General features: G+C 27.8%; 6 protein-coding genes across 13 annotated transcripts; 4 read left to right on the top strand and 2 right to left on the bottom strand.

Moving 5' to 3' along the window:
• Positions 1–18: 18 nt before the first annotated feature.
• On the bottom strand, positions 19–2,412 carry LOC106792211 (ninjurin-1-like). 2 transcript variants are annotated; one of them, XM_014758457.1, is made up of 3 exons: positions 2,325–2,412; positions 1,144–1,483; positions 702–990 (listed from the first exon to the last, which is right to left on the bottom strand). In XM_014758457.1, exons 2-3 carry the CDS (start codon positions 1,459–1,461, stop codon positions 799–801), a joined length of 510 nt encoding a protein of 169 aa, XP_014613943.1. In that variant the 5' UTR covers positions 1,462–1,483; positions 2,325–2,412; the 3' UTR covers positions 702–798. The 2 variants fall into 2 exon arrangements, with proteins under 2 accessions (XP_014613944.1, XP_014613943.1); XM_014758458.1 differs by lacking the exon at positions 2,325–2,412 and having other exon boundaries at positions 19–990; positions 1,144–1,745.
• A 35-nt stretch (positions 2,413–2,447) lies between these two features.
• Positions 2,448–7,595, top strand: LOC106792209 (argininosuccinate lyase). Of its 3 annotated transcripts, XM_014758454.1 has the most exons (12): positions 2,866–2,965; positions 4,213–4,323; positions 4,393–4,479; positions 4,602–4,685; positions 4,963–5,094; positions 5,245–5,345; positions 5,410–5,603; positions 5,685–5,884; positions 6,742–6,966; positions 7,068–7,174; positions 7,304–7,455; positions 7,541–7,595. In XM_014758454.1, the coding sequence occupies exons 1-12, from the start codon at positions 2,954–2,956 to the stop codon at positions 7,564–7,566; spliced, it is 1,431 nt and encodes a 476-aa protein (XP_014613940.1). In that variant the 5' UTR covers positions 2,866–2,953; the 3' UTR covers positions 7,567–7,595. The 3 variants fall into 3 exon arrangements, with proteins under 3 accessions (XP_014613939.1, XP_014613940.1, XP_014613938.1); XM_014758453.1 differs by lacking the exon at positions 2,866–2,965 and adding an exon at positions 2,448–2,482 and having other exon boundaries at positions 7,304–7,595; XM_014758452.1 differs by having other exon boundaries at positions 7,304–7,595.
• Positions 7,596–7,998: 403 nt separating this feature from the next.
• Positions 7,999–8,787, top strand: LOC106792196 (very-long-chain 3-oxoacyl-CoA reductase-like). Its single transcript, XM_014758420.1, has one exon. The coding sequence runs from the start codon at positions 7,999–8,001 to the stop codon at positions 8,785–8,787; it is 789 nt and encodes a 262-aa protein (XP_014613906.1).
• A 341-nt stretch (positions 8,788–9,128) lies between these two features.
• LOC106792210 (lanC-like protein 2) lies at positions 9,129–13,795 on the top strand. 2 transcript variants are annotated; one of them, XR_001382264.1, is made up of 12 exons: positions 9,129–9,251; positions 9,390–9,546; positions 9,637–9,816; positions 9,915–10,066; positions 10,143–10,290; positions 10,378–10,518; positions 10,629–10,811; positions 10,886–11,032; positions 11,184–11,286; positions 11,369–11,593; positions 12,513–12,784; positions 13,318–13,795. XR_001382264.1 is itself a non-coding variant. In XM_014758456.1 (10 exons), the coding sequence occupies exons 2-10, from the start codon at positions 9,460–9,462 to the stop codon at positions 11,443–11,445; spliced, it is 1,218 nt and encodes a 405-aa protein (XP_014613942.1). In that variant the 5' UTR covers positions 9,129–9,251; positions 9,390–9,459; the 3' UTR covers positions 11,446–11,900. The 2 variants fall into 2 exon arrangements, 1 of the variants encoding a protein (XP_014613942.1); XM_014758456.1 differs by lacking the exons at positions 12,513–12,784; positions 13,318–13,795 and having other exon boundaries at positions 11,369–11,900.
• On the top strand, positions 13,233–13,795 carry LOC106792212. The gene has a single exon (XM_014758459.1). The coding sequence runs from the start codon at positions 13,318–13,320 to the stop codon at positions 13,609–13,611; it is 294 nt and encodes a 97-aa protein (XP_014613945.1). The 5' UTR covers positions 13,233–13,317; the 3' UTR covers positions 13,612–13,795.
• A 628-nt stretch (positions 13,796–14,423) lies between these two features.
• LOC106792208 (FACT complex subunit spt16) lies at positions 14,424–21,554 on the bottom strand. 4 transcript variants are annotated; one of them, XM_014758451.1, is made up of 21 exons: positions 21,401–21,553; positions 21,197–21,298; positions 21,002–21,106; positions 20,718–20,882; positions 20,460–20,612; positions 20,230–20,376; positions 19,884–20,150; positions 19,476–19,811; positions 19,011–19,380; positions 18,544–18,742; positions 18,050–18,431; positions 17,796–17,978; positions 17,598–17,729; positions 17,323–17,492; positions 17,058–17,241; positions 16,893–16,971; positions 16,639–16,810; positions 16,470–16,556; positions 15,807–15,872; positions 15,570–15,629; positions 14,424–15,169 (listed from the first exon to the last, which is right to left on the bottom strand). In XM_014758451.1, exons 2-21 carry the CDS (start codon positions 21,263–21,265, stop codon positions 15,163–15,165), a joined length of 3,333 nt encoding a protein of 1,110 aa, XP_014613937.1. In that variant the 5' UTR covers positions 21,266–21,298; positions 21,401–21,553; the 3' UTR covers positions 14,424–15,162. The 4 variants fall into 4 exon arrangements, with proteins under 4 accessions (XP_014613937.1, XP_014613936.1, XP_014613934.1 ...); XM_014758450.1 differs by having other exon boundaries at positions 15,570–15,659; XM_014758448.1 differs by having other exon boundaries at positions 15,570–15,731.
• Positions 21,555–21,796: the final 242 nt, after the last annotated feature.

A 21,796-nucleotide genomic window follows, 5' to 3' on the forward strand; every position in this document is an offset into this window, starting at 1 on the left:
GAGAGGAACTTTCCATTAAAAATTTATTACAATCATATACTATATGAATATAAAATAATGTTTATAAATTATTCTTCAACGATGAAATATATTTATTTGTTTTCAGTATCTCATATTTAAAGCCTAATATAACATAATAAATACATTAGACAAGTTTGTTTTTTCATGTTTACAAAAAAATTGTGTATTTTTTTTCATAGACATTACTTTAAACAATTATTTTTAATTTTTTGTTATTAATAGATAATACGCGCCTAAACAAAATATTTAAAAAGAAAATACTACTTAAGCGATATTGTTATTTATCTAAGTAGTTAGTTTCAATGAAATTGTACGTGCGTCCAAATCGTCGTACACAATGGGAAAAAAAAAACAATAAAAAAATAACAACATACGAGTATGACATGTAAATGAAAATAAATTATTCGTTTTATTGTTATGTCTTGAATGAATAAATGTAATGTTAAAAATTAATTTTATGTATTTTACAATTGCTAATGTTCTTTCTATACAATCCAATTAATATGATTATTAATAATATAATCGAAAAAAATGTTGGAAGATGCAAAATATTTGTTACATGAACAAATTGTAATTCATAAAATAATTTCAAAAGCATGATATATTAATTATTAATTAATTATAAATACGAGACTCTCACAGAAAAAAATATACAAATACTATTTCTAATTTGAATTTTTCTCGTTCGTATTACTTTTGAAGTATTGTTACAAACAGGGTGTAAACTATGACATATATTATTGAAAATAAACATTATATATTTTCCATGAATAATATCTACGTAGGCGTAGATACAACACCTGTACCAGTAGGTGTAGTTACACTAAACGCAGCAACAAAAACGTTAATTATAGTTATAAGAAAAACGCCGACGACAACATAATTATTAATTTTTCGTGCATGAAGGGATTTAGATTGTCCTTTGATATCGCATCTGCCTTTAAAAATTAAACTTACGCCAACGGCGATCTAAGAGAATAATAAAACAATAAAAATTTGTTTTAATAATCGCGCCATTACGATTTCATACAAAAATTTCATAATAAAGCAGCACACCGTGCGTATCTATTTATATATATATATATGTAGTGTATATGAAAAAGAAAAAAAATACTGTCATACCTGTAACAAAAGACTGATGACAATGAGGATCAAAATGACGTAAAATGTAGGACTATTTCGTTGATATTCAATAAGGTACCTCAACTGATTAGCATTAGCTGTAATCAACGCTACATCCATCATTCCCTGGGCTACAGTTTTCTTCGCTGCAAAAGCATTGGCAGCTCGTGTGTTGTAAGATTGCAATCTTTTGTCCGTCGTATCAACAGAAACAACAATATCCTTAGTTCCATCAATTTTTTCAACGTCATTAGCTTTATCGAATATTTCTTTATTATCTAATTCCACCTTTTCATTATCCAATTTAGGTTTCTCCATGTTGTCCTTCGTATGATCGATCCTTTGACCAATTTGTTTAATCAGCAAAAAGAAAACTTGTGTTATTGTTAAAGAGAGAAAACGCACGAACAAAAAGTAAGGCAGGTAAGAAAAGAAAACGTTTCGCGAACGGATCGATCGAGATTACTACTGAGCTTTGTTGATGAGCATTTAGATAAGCTCACGAGTATATAATAGCGATCTATATTCGTTCCATTATTACAGTGCGTAATTTAATTAACCCTTTGACTGCTTAAGACATATATTTACGTTCTCTTTTATTTATCAATATCGGAATGTATCTCGATTATTTTAATGAATTTTACTTTAAAATTTTCAGGACCCATCCTTGAGATCCTCCTCCCAAACTATAAAGGATATGCAAAAGAAAAATAAATATTTTTTATAAGATTTCCTGTACATCGATGACTCCGAGTTCAAGGATTAGGTCAGTCAAAGGATTAATCAAAGTCCTTTCCTAATTTACTGTGGAAAGTTTAAAACAAATTGACCTGTTTTTTTTCTTCAGATATATACATATAGGATATCCCAAAAGTCGTTTTTTCATGAAAACAAAATGACAAATTAATATTGGTTTATTGATAGAATTATAATATTGTATTTTTTATTTAAAAATATGAATCTGTAGTTAAATGTTGTTAAAAAACAATTATTCGCTGTTTTAAATATCTGCCAAACAAAAATTTATCATTTTTCAGTTCGGTAAAGCGACTTTTAGAATATATCCCCTGTGTATATATATAATAAATATATAATAAGTATATTATAAATTGATATTGAATGAGTAATCTCTCTTTCACACACACACATCGACTCTATCAATAATAATGAAAGACTCATACTCTATCTGTATCGAAAGATCCCGTTTATCTTACTTCTATACTCTATCTATTATGAAAGTAATGTTTATAAAGCAAACTTCATTTATTATTGCACTAAGAGAATTATAATACACACAACACGCTCGATGTTAAACTATCAAGTTATATAAATGAATCAGGTAGGGTGTGATAGGAAACAAATACCCTGACGTTCTATCAGTTTTGATATTATCATTTAAAACGGAAACATAAAGACATAAATACTTGTAACAAGTGTTGGAGAAAGGAAATATAATGTTATAAGGACACACTGATATACATATACACGAAAAAGTAATTCCTGTTTAAATTTCACTTCTACTTCCTTCAGAGATTAGAAATAGATATGCACATTTTTAACATACATGTCATCTGCTTTATATGTATATTTAATATTTTTCATCGAAAATATATATATATTTATATTTTTTGAATATTAATGCATAGAGAATATTTACTAAGCATCAATTTTTTATCTCTCAATGATAATAATGTTATATTTTTATGAAATGATCTGTGAAAGTTGCGTAATAAATGATATTATTAACTGGGATTCGATAGAAAACATCGACCTATATTATACGTATCAGTTATAATTCATAATTTCAACCATGTCGACTCGGGTAAGAATTATTTTCTTATATGTAAGTTATATTAATAACCAAGTGAGTGTTTAATTTATCATTTTATTAAATTAAATATAGTTTTTTTTAATCTCATCTTATACGATTTTTGGATAGTACAGAATGTGTCCTCAATTTTATGTTAAGAAACGTATCTTTTTTTGGATGGATTTTTGAAGTAAAACTTGTTAGGCAACGGTAACGATAAAATTTTATGAAACGATATAAAAAGAAAGGAAAGAGAAAGTGAAAAAGAATTTACAGTCGATCGACAGTTAAACGAAATTATATTAGTTGATGTGTGCGTGTGTATGGGTATATCAGAATCAATTTAATACCCATTAAAGTAATAATAATACAAAAAGTAATATATATATATATCAGTTTATAAATTAAATATTTATTGATATACACAACTGGTCAGGAAAAATGAAAAAAATGTTAAAATCAGAACGTTTTAATATTAAATTCTATTTATTCGATAGATTATTCCCTTTATACACATGCGTAATGATCGGAAAGTCATATAAACAATATTCAATAAAAGTATTTTCACAGAGGGCAATGATCCATTTCAATGATGAATTTCGAAGAGGACGGTACATAGATCTTATACTTCGAGTTTTTAGACAACAATAGACACTTCTATCGATTAATTAATAATTATTTTAATATTCTAATGCACTCTACTGATATTTCAGATTATTTCAGCATATATACATTGGTTTAAACATTACATATTAATTAACATACTTTGAATAGAGAGAAAATAATTTTGATAGATTTTTATTTTATGTTCTTTTAGATGACTTTTTAAAACTTGATTTCGTTACTAAGCTATTATATGTACATATACATTAGTTTTTAGTCAGTCTTCTATTATGTAGTTATCTTATATCTATTACAGTACTGTACTCTACTAATATTTAGGGTTGTTCGAACTGAAATATACATTTGTTCTAAAATTCCTGGCTAGTAATGAGTTGAAATTTTTTAATAAATTTTTCTTGAAAAATATATCTATCATCTATAAATAGAATTACGTGTAAATAATTTTCGTTTATTATTATAAATATAAAAAGTGTTGCATTTGAATGATCTTATAAAAATGACATGAACTTTCCAGGCAATACAATAATTACAAATGTATGTGCAATAATGTAAGATAGGCTTAAAAGAATATTCGATTTCCTTAATGATGTTAATAATATATGTAATTTTTGCATTCGTATATACGCATGAAATAGAAATGCCAAAAATTATGGGGTGGTCGTTTTACGAAAGAAATCGATCCTGATTTTCATGACCTGAATGCATCCATTAAAATCGATAAACGATTATATGCAGAAGATATAGAGGTAAGGAAAATTATAAGAGAACAAAAATATCTACATATATATCTAATATTATCTTAATTACATTTTTAGGGAAGCATCGCTTATGCAAATGCACTATGTAAAGCTGGATTGTTAACAGAAGGAGAAGTACAACTTATCGAGAATGGTTTTGAAAAGGTCTAACAAATAAAAAAGATAAACCCGCAAACGTATTTTAAAAATTAATTTAAATAAAATAATTCTATTACTTCGAAAAAGTATTTAAAAAAAGATAAAAACGAAACTCACAATGTTAATAGATCTTCAACGAATGGAAGGCCAATCAATTCGTTATCACTCATCAAGACGAAGATATTCACAGTGCAAATGAACGCAGATTAACGGTAAAATTTTAACGAATAATTAATAAGATCATTATTATAGAATCATTTTAGCCAGACGATACAAAAATAAGAATATTTTCCTCATTTAAAGTTTAAGTATCGAACTTTGCAACTTTCTTCAATACTTTTTATTTTTAATATTCAGCAATTTAAAAATAAGCATAAAAGAATAATTGATTTTTCCAAAGTATTGTTCCTGAAATGAATCCATGAAAGTGTTATTGTAAAAATTATGGTTTAAGACAATCGATAAATCAATAAATGTTTATCATTACAGGAATTAATCGGTGACGTAGCCAAGAAATTGCATACTGGCAGAAGTCGAAACGATCAAGCAATAACAGATACTCGATTGTATCTTCGAAAATCGATAGACAAACTTTACTTGAGAATAATTAACTTCATCGAAGTATATACGTTTGTTTATATTATATTTTTGAAAATTAAACTTATTAACGATATTAATTAATACTGTGCATAATATATATTTGTATGCTGTATACATGTATATAAGGTATTAAATGAAATATCATTTGTATTAAAAATTATTTATTTTTAGACAATGATTAATCGTGCTGAAAAAGATAACGATATAATTATGCCTGGTTATACGCATATGCAACGTGCACAACCAATTAAATGGTCACACTGGCTTCTTAGGTTTGTATATTAAAAAGAAATAATATAATGCAATGTATGATAATAATTTATTATGATAATCCAGTTACGCTTGGTATGCAAAAGCTGATCTCGAAAGATTACAAGAAATTCGTAAACGTGTAAATATATTACCGTTAGGAAGCGGAGCCATTGCTGGGAATCCATTTAAAATAGATAGAAAATTTTTAGCAAATAATCTTGACTTTGAAGACGTTACTTTTAATAGCATGTATGCAGTTTCCGATAGAGATTTCGTTGGTAAGATATTTTTACTTATCATATATATATATATTTATAATGATAATGTATTGCTAAAAATAATGATTTATCTATATGCAGCTGAATTTCTGTTCTGGTCATCTTTAACGATGATACATTTAAGTCGATTAGCCGAAGATTTAATCATTTACAATACCAACGAATTCGGCTTTGTACAATTTTCCGACGAATTTTCAACTGGTAGTAGTTTAATGCCGCAAAAACGTAATCCTGATTTGATGGAACTGATACGTGGAAAAAGTGGGACTTTGCTTGGAAAGGTTTTCCTAAACATTTTCAATCTGTTTAATATTCGTATATATATGTTACCGTCAAAGCTGGAAATCAGTCATTTGATATCCTATAGAATATCAAATTACTATTTAAACAACATTGAAAAGAATACATTCCCGGGACAGGCACACACAACAATAAGCAGCCCCTCCCCTCCAAAACAACCCATGCAGGTAGAAAACATTTCGTTCTAAACCTGTGTATCTTCCGATACGATAGGGAACAAAAGATACAGATTTCCCCGTGGAAATCTCTATGAATATCTGTCTAACTAATGTCTAGAAAATATAGCCTTTGGAAATTGATTTATAACTCGATAAGGTATTTTAAACGTAGGAAAAAGGGTGTACTTTAATTTAATATAAGTTTCATTAAAATCTATTTGCTAAAAGTATAAAAAATATTTACCAAAACTTTTCAAAGAAATTGCAAAGATGCATAATTTACAGCATTGCATTCTCTGACATTTTTTGAAGTTTACATGCTAAATTTATTACTCGATATGGTATTCCTCGCGTAGATAAAAGAGTGTACTTTAATTTAATATAAGTTTTACTAAAATCTATTCACTTTTAGCATAAAAAATATTTACCAAAACTTTTCAAAAAATAGTAATTTGATATTTTATAGAATATCAAAGTATTATGTTCGATGTCTAGAAAAAACTGGAAGAATTTTTCAATTTCCGACTTCGGCTGAAGGTTCTTTGCATTCATAGTAATGCCGAGGAATTACTAGCAAGGATTGATTTCCGGCTTTGACGGTAACATATATATCTTATTAATTGAGAAGATTATATACACGATAATAAAAAAAGATAACTAATGGTAATGTATGGTTTCAGTGCATAGGTTTTATGACGACTCTCAAAGGTATTCCATCTACATATAACAAAGATCTTCAAGAAGACAAAGAGGCATTATTTTCTGCGATCGATACGTTAAATAGTATATTTCTTATTATTGAAAAAGCATTAGGTTCTTTAACGATAAATAAAGAAAAATGTAGGGATGCGTTAACAACCGATATGCTGGCTACCGATTTGGCATATTATCTTGTGCGGAAAGGGGTAAAGTATCATATATATTGGAATATAAACAAATGGAGAAGAATAATCTATCGAACGATTATAAGTGATATCAGTGATTTTAAATATTTCTAATGTTTTAGTTACCATTCAGAGAAGCACATCATTTGGCTGGCAAAGTTGTAACTTGTGCTGAATCAGAAGAAATACCATTATGCGAAATGCCATTAGAAAAATTACAGAAAATAAGGTAAAACGTTTAATGTAGCGAACATCAAGGTAAATCGTTTAATGTAGCGAACATCAAACGAAAAGCTACAGTATTTACATATTTAACGCATTAAATGTTTTTTTAAAATATAATTTTACAAATTTCTAGCCGCATTTTTGAGAAAGACGTGCATTGTATCTGGGATTTCAAAAGAAGCGTTGAACAATACGACGTTATCGGTGGTACAAGTTCGTTAGCCTTAAGTCAGCAAATTGATTCTATTCGACTTTGGTTACGAGAATCATTTGTAGAGTCGATCGGTGCGAATGAGTCACATGAAAATGTAGATTAATTGTTTTTTGAAACGAATTATATCATGTTAACAATTCGTTTATTTTGTTTCAGTTCATATAATAACAAATAGCCAATAAAATTGTCCTAATTATACTGCGTTATGCTATATACATTGTATTAGTGCATTGCAAACTCGCAATTCTATGAAATGACTATCTCTTAAAATGATATAATTAATACGATAAATTGCAACTTTATCGGACACGGTTCCACGTTTCATAAAACTTATAATTAAAAAATCTATTTGAGCATTCATAAAGATTTGTCATTTTTGATCAGTGACATGATTGACGTAACCGAAATTAGAAATCATTGGAAAATAAATGAACGAATGTATTGTTGTGCTCTGTAACTAAAAAAACTCATTCGCAATGGGTGTCATAGAAAAAATAGGTTATTTGACGATATTTTATTGGAGTTACAGAATTTATCACGGCATAATAAGTAAAATAATTAATAGCTTTTCTAATGACAAGAAAATCGATTTATTATCGATGGGTAAATGGGGAATGGTAACTGGTTGCTCACATGGCATTGGAAAAGCGTATGCCGAAGCACTTGCGAAAGCAGGATTAAATGTTGTCCTAATAAGTCCCGATACCGAAAGTTTGAAAATATTTGCCAATGAAATAGAAACTCTATGCAATGTTAGAACGAAAATAATAAGATTAGACTTTTCGGAAGGAATGGAAACTTATCGTGCAATAGAGAAAGAGATATTAAATTTGGAAGTGGGCGTATTGGTGAATAATCTCGGTATTTCTTATCCTCATCCAGAATATTTCCTGGATCTACCGCATAAAGATAAAATTTATATGAATATTATACATTGTAATATCGTTGTTGTGACGAATATGTGCCGAATAGTATTACCACAGATGGTTTTACGTGGTAAAGGTGTTGTAATTAATGTCTCTTCTAGTGTGGCTCTGATGCCATGTCCATTGTTGACTGTTTTCGCAGCAACGAAAGCATACGTTTTAAAATTCAGCAGAGATTTACAAATCGAATACGGCAAACATGGTATAATCATACAATGTCTTTTACCTGGAACCATTACCAATCATACAATGGATTCTCCAAAAGCTGGCTGGATGATACCAACTCCGGATGAATATGTTCAAAGTGCTATCAAAACGATCGGAAAGGAAATCGTTACAACAGGCTTCATTCCTCATACCTTATTAATCAGCATGGTTAAACTGATATATCAGTTTTCTCCAAAATTAATTCTTATATGGATGATAAGCGTTATGGAGAATAATCGTAATAATATGTTACAACGATATCTTGCTTAATCTCAAAATCTTTATTTCGCCGGTCCTTCGAATTTTGATTTTCGCGCTCTTTTCATTTTACAATTCAAACTCCGTCGATAAATTAGTTGTTATTCATTACCGACCGAGTTTAGATATAAATTTTTCTTCAAACAATTATTTTTATTAATAAATTTCTACATTGTATATTTTATCACGATTAAATATTTAATTAACAATGCATATATAATTAGTTTGTGTTATGTTACGATTTTCATTGTTTTTAAAGAAATTATGTATCGTAAGCTAAACTAACAAAATCTATGCGAATTGCGCACAAAAGTATCGATCGATTAAAATGTTTACATGAATTTTTATCTTATACATTAAAAAACGATATATTTTTATAAATAATATTAAATGAATATAAACTTATATTCGTTATAAAATCGTGCATGGTGTTTCGTATATTGATACAATTGGAATATAACAAAAATTAATAAAAAGTTAGAAGAAAATTTGATTGTGTAAAAGCGCATATAGATAAGAAAATATTAACATAATTAATATATAAATGTCACAGAGTTTATAATTTATTCTTATAAGTAATAAAAAATTATTAAACACAATATTTTTTTCTCTAGAGGGAGTAAAAATTCAACAAATCATAAGAAATTTTGTATTTTATACCCAAGCTATAACCATAGATACATAATGGAGACTTCTCGAAATTATAAAAATCCTTTTCCGGATTATACGAATACATCTTCTATTACCGTGTTGAAGCTTGAAGAAAATACTGTAATAAACAAATTTTATAATCATACTTTATTATCAAATTACAATAAGATGATAAAAATATAATATATATTGATTGTTATTGTCTTACAGATAACAGATAATTTTAAAGTTTTGTTATATACAAAAACCATAAAATTGTTACAAAAATTAGAGGAAAATAAAAATGATTGGACTTATAATGACGATCATTCTATTTACACAGGAACAGCTGGTATAGCAAATATGTTTAAACTCTATGCTGATTATTTCGACGAACCTGCATATTATTCTGTATGTTGTATAATTAATAATTATCTAAAAATTATACTCTTATCCATTCGATGTCTCCCTTTTTTAATAGCAAAATTATGAATTTATTTATTTTTTAGAAAGCAATAGAATTGTTGCAAACCTGTATCAACAAATTTCAATGGAGAAAAGAAATAACTTTCTTAACTGGTTTATCTGGACCATTAGCACTTGGTGCAGTTCTATTTCATAAACATGGAAATAAGGATGATTCTCAAAAAGCTATATCTAAGTACGTATAATATTAAACATTAGAAATTGCGTATATAGATATATGAATGCATGCTAACAAAATGATATTTTTTTAGATTAATATCATTATCATCCCACGTTGTAAAGGAACATGGCAAAGTATGTGATGAATTACTTTATGGAAGAGCTGGCTATCTTTTCTCTCTTCTTTATGTAAATTCAAATATATCCCCGTCACCTATAGAAAGTGATATTATCAAACAGGTATTGTTTCATAGTAATCAATATATTCATTATCTACAGACAATATTTCTATAATTATTTACTTTAATATTATAAAATGTTCATTAGGTTATTTCTTGTATAATCAAATCTGGAAATATATATTCCAAATCAAGACACTATGAGACTCCACTTATGTATTCGTGGCATGATAGTGAATATCTTGGTGGAGCTCATGGACTGGCTGGTATTCTCTACATACTGTTACAAGTATATATACTACAATAATAAAATAATATTAATTATAAGTTTATTTATATATATATATATATATATATATATATCGTTATGCTATATTTCATTCTATTTCTTTTTGGCAGGCTCATTATTATTTGACAGAAGAACAGTTAAAAAATGACATATTACCAGCTTTAGATTACCTTCAAGATTTAAAATATCCATCAGGAAATTTTCCTTCTTCGGTAGGAAGTAAGACAGATAAATTAATACACTGGTGTCATGGAGCTCCAGGAATGACCATGTTATTTTGCCTTGCCTATGAGGTCATTATATATGTATCTCATTTTCAGATAATGTAATTAGATAAGAAATAATTTCATTGTATTTATAATTACAGATATATTTGGATAAGAAATTTTTACAAACTGCTATACAATGTGGAGAAGTAATTTGGGAAAGGGGTCTGTTAAAAAAAGGGTATGGAATATGTCATGGGGTTTCTGGAAATGCATATACCTTTCTACATCTATTTCAACAAACGAAGGTTTCTACATTAATTATTAATTTTTAGTTTCTTTTATGGAGAGACAACTCTGTGAACAGCTTATATAAAGAATATCTGAATTATCTGTATTATGTCTTATGTCAGGTTGTTATAATTATGTTTAATACAAAATACAAACCTTATTTTTCAGGATCCAAAACATCTATATAGAGCTTGTAAATTTGCAGAATGGTGTTTTGATTACGGAGAAAATCAAAATAGAATTCCAGACAGACCATTTTCTTTGTTTGAAGGTACATAGTAAATTTTTAATTGTTAAATAATTAAAATATATATATATATTAATAATAGTCTTCTTTATATGTACTATTTTAGGTCTTGCTGGTGTCATTTATTTCCTTATAGATATGCAAAAACCAAGTATGGCTAAATTTCCAGCATATACTTTATAAAATTAATATTTATGCATTACCATATTTATTACACCACAATCTTCTATCTGACTATTTCTACAAAGAAAGCATCTTAGAATTAAGCTTTATATTTAAAATTGAATGAGATCTTTCTCTAGTGATAATGGTACTGATATTTCTTCTTAAGGTATATTCTTTTGGTGAATAATTAATCGTTCATTAACATAAACGATCATACATACATATATACAAGATACTTTAAGTAGCTATTTGATATAAATTCCTTCAAATGGCTATCAAACTACCGAAATTATTTATACTCATAAAATACACATATATATATTATTTTAATATGTTGCAATGTATCCACTGTTGAAATTACTTACACTTTATACTTGTTATACTATAAAACCGTTATGGAAAAATCTATAAAAGTATTAAAAAATTCGATGATATATTATGAATACAAACGAGAGAGAAAAAGAGAGAGAGAGAAAGAGATTAATATATAAAAAATAAATTTATTAAAATTATTTATTTATATAAAAATTAAACATATTATTAACATTCGTAAAAATATATATTTAAATAAAATATTTTTATTTGAAAACGGTATTAAATTTACAACGCGTCATAGTAAAGATTCTTTAATTCTTTTATAAAATGTGTTACGATTCAAGAATGATCAAATGAAAGTCTAAAATGTGAGTTGTCCCCGGCTTCTTTCGTTGCATCACTTTCTACTCGTCCAAATAATACACTCATCCGATATATATATCGTACGTAATACATGCAAACGTACACACATACGTAAAAATACAGTACATTTACCAAATAGCAGACGAATTCCAATTGTTGATAGATTTGAAAAAAAAACTTTAAACTATACATTTTTAATAACGAAATATATTCAATCATTTATTTCAAAATATATATAAAAAACGAAATTTTGCAATTTCATACAAAAATTATATAATTATTTAATTAAATAATTTTTTTTGTATCATATATGTTATTATCAAAACATATATTTGCATCATATCTATATAATGCGTATTTTACATCAAAATGGAAATGTATTTTTTTTTTGTTATTAAACAATTAAGGAGATGAACATGGAGATTAGTACAAGTTTGACCGATTTTACTATAAAAGCAATCTTATTGAGAATCAAATGAGTTAGAAGTGATTAATCCGGTTTTAAATTAAAGCTTAAAACGTTGATTTCTTATTAACCATTAATGGGAGTGGCGTTCACCTGTTTTACCTGAGGCTTTACCTGAGTATATAAGGAACATTCTACCATCGCTCCGCTTAGTTCCGTTCTTCTGGAATCATTCGTAAAACAGCACTTTGCTTCGCCGTAAAAAAACCAACCGTGAGTGTGCATTATGTTGTGATAAAAAGATTATTTGTTTTTTAGGATATAATATACATTCGGTTTTTTCTTTTTCGAATAGCATATGATGATAGTCTTTTCTTTTTGTAATATATTTATAAATTCTATTTGAAATTAAAAAATAAGATTTTTTTGGAGATAATATAAGCTCTAATTTAATACCAGGAAATTTATTGTTCTTGTAAATTGATGTTTGGTGAACAATTATTATAAATCAATAAATTTTCTTTCTTTTTCTTTTTTTTAATTACGTATTCAACTTTTAATAAATGTTTTATTATATGTGCATTTTTTTTATTTTTAAATTTATTCTAATATAGATAAATATATACCGGATGTGATATATAATTAGAAACAAAAACTACTATTTTATTTCAGAAGGAATGAAGAATAAATATATAAAATTAAATTTAATATTTATTTACTCTTATATATTTGATTGAACATTAATATTGTTAGAATATTAACATATTTCCGTGTGTAAATATATATTTTGATGTTCATTCTCACAGATGAGATTTCACAAGATTGTCTCGATCGTTCTTGTTGTAATAACGATCGCATCGGCATACCCGCAAAAAGATGGTCAAGTCTTCAGTAATGAAGCGATTAGACAAGCTCAAAATACCTATCTCATTCCTAAGGATGCGACGATACAAAAAGTTCAGGAAGGAATAGAATTAGCTGCATATGAATCGATTCCTGGAGATCAAAGGATAAATCTTTTTGAAATACTTGGAGAACACGTACCATCAGAAGTTGTTAACAATCTGCAAACTCAAATTGATCAAATAGGGCGAAATTAGAATTTATTGTTCAACATTAAATGTGTTGTGTCGATTTTTCGTTATCTGACTGTACAAAATTACTTTTAATAATAAGTATTTTAATATGTACTTATATAAAAGTATTTATAAATAAGCGATAAATTACTCTCTTTCGTGAATGTATATATATATTCAGCTTTTACATTTTTATAAATAAACGCAATAAAATAATCATTGACTGATATTTTTCATTCGTGGTATTTGTCTTTTTATAGATTTATTTATGTATATGCTTACTTTTGAAGAACTTTGGGGCATTGTAATTAATATAACCACCGTAGAAATGACTTCCCCGTGGTTTCTTCAGTTATGTATACGATGGTGAAACATCGCGCGGTGAAAGCAGCAATACCACTTGCCAGAGAGTACTTTCACTTATATCCTACATTTACCTTATTAATAGACGGATCTTCTTCAATGGATTTTTCGCCTGCCATATTTGGAACTTGAATGTTTTTGTTATGTAAAATATATCGACAATATATATACACGCGCGCTTGCACACTTACACAGAACACGCGCATACATATACTTAAAGTGTATATCAACATTATATCTAAAGTAAACCTAAAGTATATTAACGATAAATATTTTAACAATTTATCGATGTAAAAAAATCACTTGTTGTTAGACATATATATATATATATATCATCGATTTTAAATATTTCATGTTTGTATGGAACGTTTATCTTAAAAGTGACATTACTTCTATATTAATGATAAATATCTTATTATTTATTTCTATCGCAAAGGTACAAATTTCATAATTAAGCAAAGAAAACTTGAAACTTTCTTTTACTTATCTTGTATTTTTTTGAATTATGTGGATGCTTGCATTCCTGCACATCATAGATAGTTCATTTTCTTGCATGAAAATACTTGTAGTATTGAACTATGTTAAATGTCACATATAATGAATGTAATCTTCCTTATAATATAGAACAGTACATTTATCTTACTATGTTAAAAAATATAAATAATATACTTGAATTAGCCGAAGTTAGGAAAAAATATGACAAACAAAATTTAATTAACTGCAAAAATACTATTTACACGAAATAATCTCAAAATACTTTTACAGTAATGTACAGTGGTAACATTGAAAAGGAGATAATTATAAATGAAGAATATTAAATAGTACCGTTGTTATATTATTTATAGGTTGACAATGAATTTAATACCAATAGTTGAGGTACGATGTATACATATCTGATTGTATATGTTTATTATAGGTAAAAACTATACTTTTATATACAATTGTGACCAATAACAAAAAATTTGTTGCATACAACTTTACATTAATTGGCTTTCATTAGGGTGTTTTTGATGTACATGTTGAATTCAACATTCGGTACGTGTACACGTATTTTAACACCTTAAATAAGTATTTTCAATGCAAGAAAATGTACTATCCTTATAGGCATACTGTCTACTTTCCAAACCAGAGATGACAAAGCTTCATTTAAAATCAGCACATATGTGAGTTCATACAAGTATCAAATTTTCAATCCACAATTTCCTTCCACATTCACTTCCTATAATAAATTTATATAATTAGAATAAATGTACTTAATCGTTTAACATATTTTTTTTTCTAAATCACTAAGCATTGATTATAAGCCAACTCATAGGCCAAAGCAATTAACTCCACTTTTAAAATTTGTTTAAATTTCAGCATCAAAATATTCGATCAATATTTAATACTTTTTTCAATTTATTTTTATATTTAAAGGAAATTCCTTGATAATAAAGTTTAACGCTATTAAATAAAACATCAATTTGTATGGCCATTAAATAATATAAGTGATATGACAATGAATATTTTTGTATCAATTTACTCTACATTTTATTTTATGGAATTAATTGATTTAACAGAGAGAGAGAGATAAATGGCTTAAGTGTTTTATATAAGCTTTTATTTTTACAAATACTTACTTTGATTTTTTGGACCCTCTGTTACTTCTGTCTGTACTGTCTTCACGTGACCGTTTCTTGCTGTTAGAAGAAGAGTGCGATGACTTGTGCCTATCATGTTTATCATGTTTATCATGTCTATCATGTCTATCATGTCTATCATGTTTATCACTTTTTCTGGGACTATGCGAAAAAAATGAAAAAATGAAGCATTATTAGTATAATATTTATGAAATAGTAACAATTGGTGGTAATCACCTGTGTTTAGATGATTTGGAAGGAGACACTTTCTTGTGTGATCCCCCACTCCGCGATCGATCCGTTCTTTAATTATTGAATTATCAACTCAATATAATATCTACTGATGAAATATAATTAAAGGATGTCCTGGTGTTTACTGGCCAAAAAAGATTTGCTTATTATTATTTAATTTTTCAAGAATTACTTCCAACAGATTACAAAAAATAAATTAATTTTGTAATTGGTATGTGAATGCAATAGTAAATGACAATTTTTTCTCATCGAGGATTTTATAGATTAGCAAAACGACTTTTACAAGATAGAATATATTTAATTCTCATAATAATCATGTATGGGCCCACAAGAAATCGTATTCATCTGGCAAAAAAACTTTCAACATAAATTTTGGTGTAATATTTAGATGGGTAAGCCTAATAACTAACTCATCAGTTTGTTATATCTGCTATTACTTATTTCAATTTCATTTGTTCATTTCTCTCTCTAATTGGATTTCAAATAATATTTTTTTCTTATTTTTACTTATAGAATATACTCTTGTAGTTTGGCCAGTAAACCCTAGGGCACCCTGTGTATATATCAGTAGAAAATAATGTAGTATATGTTTTCAATATTTACTTCTTTACTTATAAATTGAGTGTGCGTGTGTGTGTATACACGTACCTGTGTTTATCTGATGATCTTCTATCTTTACTGCTGGATGAACTTTTACTTTTGGAATTACTAGAACTTTTGTGCTTCGAATTGTGCCTTAAAATAATAATAAGTAATATATATTATAATAATGTGTTTTATAACAATATGTTTTCTAACAATTTTGTTATGTTCATACTTGTCCTTTACGGGTGAAGGTGATTGTCTACGACTCGATTTCTTCTTTTTACTAGAAGCATTGTAATCATCGCGATAACGACCTTCTCCTCTTTCTTTATCTTCTTCAGCTGCTTCTCGTTCTAGATCTGACCAATCTTTACCAGATTCTTCTGAACTACCCAATTCTTCTTCTGCAAATAAAATATAAATTTTCTATGAGATAATTCAAATTAAATTTTGTTTTAAAAGAAAATATTTTATTTATCAAATTACCTTCACTATCGGAATGTTCAGATGCTTCTGAATATTCTGAATCATCATCAGATTCTTCTTCGCTATCTAAATCAGATGGCTGCAATGAAATTTAAATATTACTTCATAAAAAAATAAATTGAATGTTTGTTAATTATTAACAAATTAAAAAATAGAATATCAAACCTCATAAGCATCATCTTCTTCTTCTTCTTCATCTTCGACTTCTTCATTTTCAGCATCACTTTCTGGATCTAAAAATGTCCAACCACCGCTATCGAAAAATCCTTCTGGATCATCTGTTATAGTTTTCATAATTTTTGTCCAGTTCAAAGATTGAACTCCTTCTGTATATCTAATATCGCAAGAACTGAAAAAAGATATAAGACAATATTAACAACATCTATGTGTAAATGCATAAACACATATGAAATAAATAAATAAAACTTACTTTAACCATTCTTTGACGTGATCAAGCATGTTCATTGGAATGGCATTAACCATAGCAACTTTTCTATGATAATCTTTAAAAACAAAAATCATATCAAAATTTTTTAAGTGGAATTGTACTCTTTCAAAATGAACAAGTTCGACATCTTCCAATGTAATGACGAATGGAGGCTAAAATTCAAAATAAATTAAAATTTCATGTGATATATTTGATATCGCTAAACATGATGAAATATAAAATTACGTGATAAACGAAAATGAAATTTAAAAGCATACCCATTCTGTGAGATTTACTAAACATCCACTAGTAGGTTGTAAAAGTACAGTGCTTCGATATGGGGCACCAGGAAATCCTAATTCTCTGAATGGTGTATCAAATTCAATTTCTTGTTTGGTCATACCTTCAACCTATTGAAAATATGGATAATTAATACAAATAATACAAATTGAATTAATTATTTTCTGAAATGTTACCTTTTCACAAAAACTTTTAAATGCTGTTTTTAGTTTGTGCCTGAGCTCTCGTTCTGATTGTTCTGCAGCAAGATCATCACGATCATGCATATGTTGATGTTTTCCTAAATCTGTAGTGATTTCACCAACTTCTGTATAAAATTGTACGTCTACATGTTTCTTTTTACCAAACATAATGGCATGCTAAAAATATAAAATATATATTAGAGAAAAAGTATTTGCAATTAGAGTTATTAGCGCAATTTAGTGCTTACCTTCAAATGAAAATGAAGAAGGATTATCATCTCCCCATCGCATGGTTGAAAGAAAGCATTTTTAATATTATTGTACAAAATGTCAACTTTGTCGCCTCTAACAGAAGTATATCGAAAACCATTGGTATGAGCTTCTAAGCCTCCTGTCATTCTTTTAGTAACAATATTTGGTCGGATGTATAAGTCTTTTAGTTTTGGATTACCCTTATTTTGTGAAAGTATTAATGTATCTTGTTTTACTAAATCTTCCTTTTCTCTTTCTTCTGCCTCTCTATTCTTGAATTTTTTTTGAACTTCTTTAATCAATCTAAATGCTGTATTTAAATTAGATGAGGGAGCAGAAATTTCACCAGGTTCTTTGGTATTTGTACTGCGATATGTTCTAAAAATATTGCAAAATAATTTTTGATTAAAAATAGTAATATCTTTTTTTAATGATGATTATTAACAAAATTAAAATATATATATATATATATTTATAATATAATACTAACACTTCTTTTACAAAAGTGGCGTCAGGTTGTGGATACGAGCCTCCTTCGTTACGACCCATTGTTGCACCAGGATGAAAGAAATTTATTCTAAGATACGTGTAGTCACCCTCAACAGATTGAGAAATGTTCTTGATTGTTGATATATGGAAAGGTACAGGAATTCCAAAAATTGGTAAAATTACTGTTTCGTACTTCTTATCTATACAAGAAACAAACAAATATTATTAATCTCTTCGCTACGAGCCATCTGTTCATTGTAACATTCCCATTGTATAAGATGCCATGTCAAAAGTGCATACATTATCATAATTAAAATTGATTAAACATTTAAAAAACAAAAGAAATTCCGTAACAGATAGATTAATAATTCTTTAACAAAGTCATTTTAAATTGAAATGCTAATATTATACTATGTTACATCAATTTTAATAGATTCCTATAAATATAGAACAATTAATAGATCTTACCAACATATAACTTTAGTTCTTTCACTTCTGGTTCACGTGGCATATGGCTTAAACTCTTATATGACACAGTTGATTTACGTATTTTTTCTTGTTCTTTTCCTCCAGATTGTTGAGCCAACCGAGCTTTAGCAATTTCATTCAATTGTTGAGCCAACTCTTTTTGATGTTGTTTTCTCTTTTCCTCTGAACTATGTTCCGTTCTTAACTTGGACTCTATAACAGCTGTTCTTTTACCTCTACCCAATATCTCAGGTTTAGGCTCGTTCTCTTTACCACTGCCTTCTTCCTCTTCTTCTTCATCGTCTTTAACGTATATACCTATATTTTTTACTTTCTTTTTTGAAGGTGTTAAATTTGTAGCAGGCTGACCCTAAAATATCAAAATATAAAATAATTTACTTACATTTATCTCTTGTATACTGAAACTCTGTTTAAAGAAAAATAATTTAAAAAATTTGACATTACCTCATTGACTATAACGGTATCGCCAATAAAAAGAGCATATACTTTCCCTTCTTTCTCAGTAGCATCTGGATTTGAAAGATTGCCTAAACCTACGTTGATGTTGAAAACCATACCCTTCCTTGCCAATGCATGTGTCTTTGGACCTAACAATAATGAACTTTCTCTGAATTCAATACCCATTGCAAATCCGAAGTTTTTAGTCAAGTGATCCAACATATCAGGTTTCTCATCTTTAACAAATTTTACACCTGTCTCATATACATCGCTCAACTTTGTACCAGCAACGAGCTTTTTTAATATTTCTTCTTCTAATTGTAAAAGAAAATTGTAATTATCCTGAAATGATTTATATGTCATATTTATGTTACACCTATATATATTCGCATTTTTTTAAATCTTAACTCTTACCTCTATTGTCTTTGTGGGGTTAACTAATAACGTCCTAACTATATTTGAACAGTAAGATTTGTAACGTGCTCCTAAAGAACAAACGATCACACCAAAGTGGAGAATATTTTTATCACTAACTACACTAAACTTTAAGGAATAGTTTCCACCACTCTGTATAATAGCTGGATAACACATATCAACATGATTTATATCAACTCCGGTAACATATTTTTTATTTGTTATAGCAGTATCCACACCTTCCGCTAGTTTTGAATGTTTGACTTTCTAAAACATTTCAATTTATTAATATTTATGCATACACAAATATTCTTTATAAAATAATATAATAAATATAATGAAATACTTTATCAGAATCAATAATTTCCATAATTTGATCTTTAAGGTACTTAGTAAATACATCAACAGAGACTAAACAAGCTTTCTTTACGGTTAAAATCTCACTTTCTTCTTTTGGGCACATTAAGTATGCTGCAGCAGCACTTACATCGACCTAATTTAATTAAAATTACAGATAAATTATAATCTTTTATCTGTGCATAATGCATTATAAAGAAATAAAATAATAAATTGTACCGTATCAAAAGATTCAGATCTTAAAGATGCTCTCCATGCATCCATGAAGGCACCTGGGTAGTTTTCTTTCGAAAATACACCCAATGTTTTACCTTTTTTACTTTTCTTTATTACATCAATAAGTTTGGTAAAATTAGCTTTGTCTTCGTCACTCTGGAATATGTTCACAATTACATACATATTTCTTCTCTCAAGTATACTTATATTTAATTAAAATTTATTCTAGATAAGCAAAATTAAGAAATAAAATTAGCATACCCTATCTCTAACAAGTAACATAACCGGAGGCACCTCTGTGTCTTCTATTTTTTGATTCTCCACTTTTCGTAAGAATTCAATTTTATTCTTGCTCGCTAAAAAGTAAATAAACTCATCGGCCAAAACCATTATTGTATCTGTAAGCTCGTAACTGAGTAACCATGTCTACAATCAAGCAAATACAATGGAATAAAGATATAAAGATGTATAGATAAAAACAACTTATAAAATAATTTCTCTTATCAGAAATTATCAAATAGTGAATCATAAAATAATAAACTTACTTGCAGTGCTGCAGATTTACTATAAACGATATTATCATCTTTACCGACAGCAGAAACTAGACAATCCATTTTACTGAAACTGTCATCAGTACCCGCTTCCCCATCCTAAGAACAAAACAAATTTTGTTAATAAAACATTTTCATTGTTTGGAACTTGGTTAACTGCATAATAAATATAATAATTATCGGCCTTACTTTCCACGAAGCGTAAAGACGTTTCATGCGTCGAAAAAACGTTTCTTTGTCAAGTGATACGTTTGCCATATCTTGTTTTCAACTTGCTAAATGTTGCGCACGCTGTAACGAAATCAATTCGACATAAAATTACGATGATGGCTTGTAACGATAACAATGAAAAACAAAACATTAATACAATATTAAATATATAAATTCTATTACATTTTCTTTCTCATCTCTCGCGAACCCAAAATGCTATTAAATTTCGTCTTTCAACGAGGATATGGCGGGATTTATAACCAAACCGCAAAATTACAATCCACGAACTACAAGCCACGCGGCGGGAATAATTTTATGCGTAGTGTCTGTTTTATGGTTTGGAAACGGTCAAGCTATCCCCCACTCTCATATCGTCAACGGTAAGAAACAACGAATAATACCGGTTGTCGGTCAATCTTATTGGTCAATCGAGGAAAGATCTACAATTACCCCATGTTTTCTTTGAACTAAAGCACCAATCAGATTCAAAAAAATCTTGACAAAATATTCAAATTCTAATTCGAATTTTTCATATTATATTAAAATTATTGAAAATATTTATTTTTTAATTTTATAATA

This window comes from Polistes canadensis, unplaced genomic scaffold (genome assembly GCF_001313835.1).
Source record: "Polistes canadensis isolate GaletaPanama2010 unplaced genomic scaffold, ASM131383v1 scaffold_394, whole genome shotgun sequence".
Classification (NCBI taxonomy): Eukaryota; Metazoa; Arthropoda; class Insecta; order Hymenoptera; family Vespidae; genus Polistes; species Polistes canadensis.

Coding starts and splice junctions, on each gene's coding strand:
- LOC106792211 (XM_014758458.1), bottom strand. CDS start 1,461: ATGGAGAAACCTAAATTGGATAATGAAAAGGTGGAATTAGATAATAAA. Junction 991..1,143: donor TCATCAGTCTTTTGTTACAG/GTATGACAGTAT, acceptor TTATTCTCTTAG/ATCGCCGTTGGCGTAAGTTT.
- LOC106792209 (XM_014758452.1), top strand. Junction 4,324..4,392: donor TATATGCAGAAGATATAGAG/GTAAGGAAAATT, acceptor TTACATTTTTAG/GGAAGCATCGCTTATGCAAA. Junction 5,095..5,244: donor GAATAATTAACTTCATCGAA/GTATATACGTTT, acceptor ATTTATTTTTAG/ACAATGATTAATCGTGCTGA.
- LOC106792196 (XM_014758420.1), top strand. CDS start 7,999: ATGGTAACTGGTTGCTCACATGGCATTGGAAAAGCGTATGCCGAAGCA.
- LOC106792210 (XM_014758456.1), top strand. CDS start 9,460: ATGGAGACTTCTCGAAATTATAAAAATCCTTTTCCGGATTATACGAAT. Junction 10,291..10,377: donor AAAGTGATATTATCAAACAG/GTATTGTTTCAT, acceptor AATGTTCATTAG/GTTATTTCTTGTATAATCAA. Junction 10,812..10,885: donor TATTTTGCCTTGCCTATGAG/GTCATTATATAT, acceptor TTATAATTACAG/ATATATTTGGATAAGAAATT.
- LOC106792212 (XM_014758459.1), top strand. CDS start 13,318: ATGAGATTTCACAAGATTGTCTCGATCGTTCTTGTTGTAATAACGATC.
- LOC106792208 (XM_014758448.1), bottom strand. CDS start 21,265: ATGGCAAACGTATCACTTGACAAAGAAACGTTTTTTCGACGCATGAAA. Junction 21,107..21,196: donor GTCTTTACGCTTCGTGGAAA/GTAAGGCCGATA, acceptor TTTTGTTCTTAG/GATGGGGAAGCGGGTACTGA. Junction 16,972..17,057: donor AAGAAGATGATGCTTATGAG/GTTTGATATTCT, acceptor ATTTCATTGCAG/CCATCTGATTTAGATAGCGA.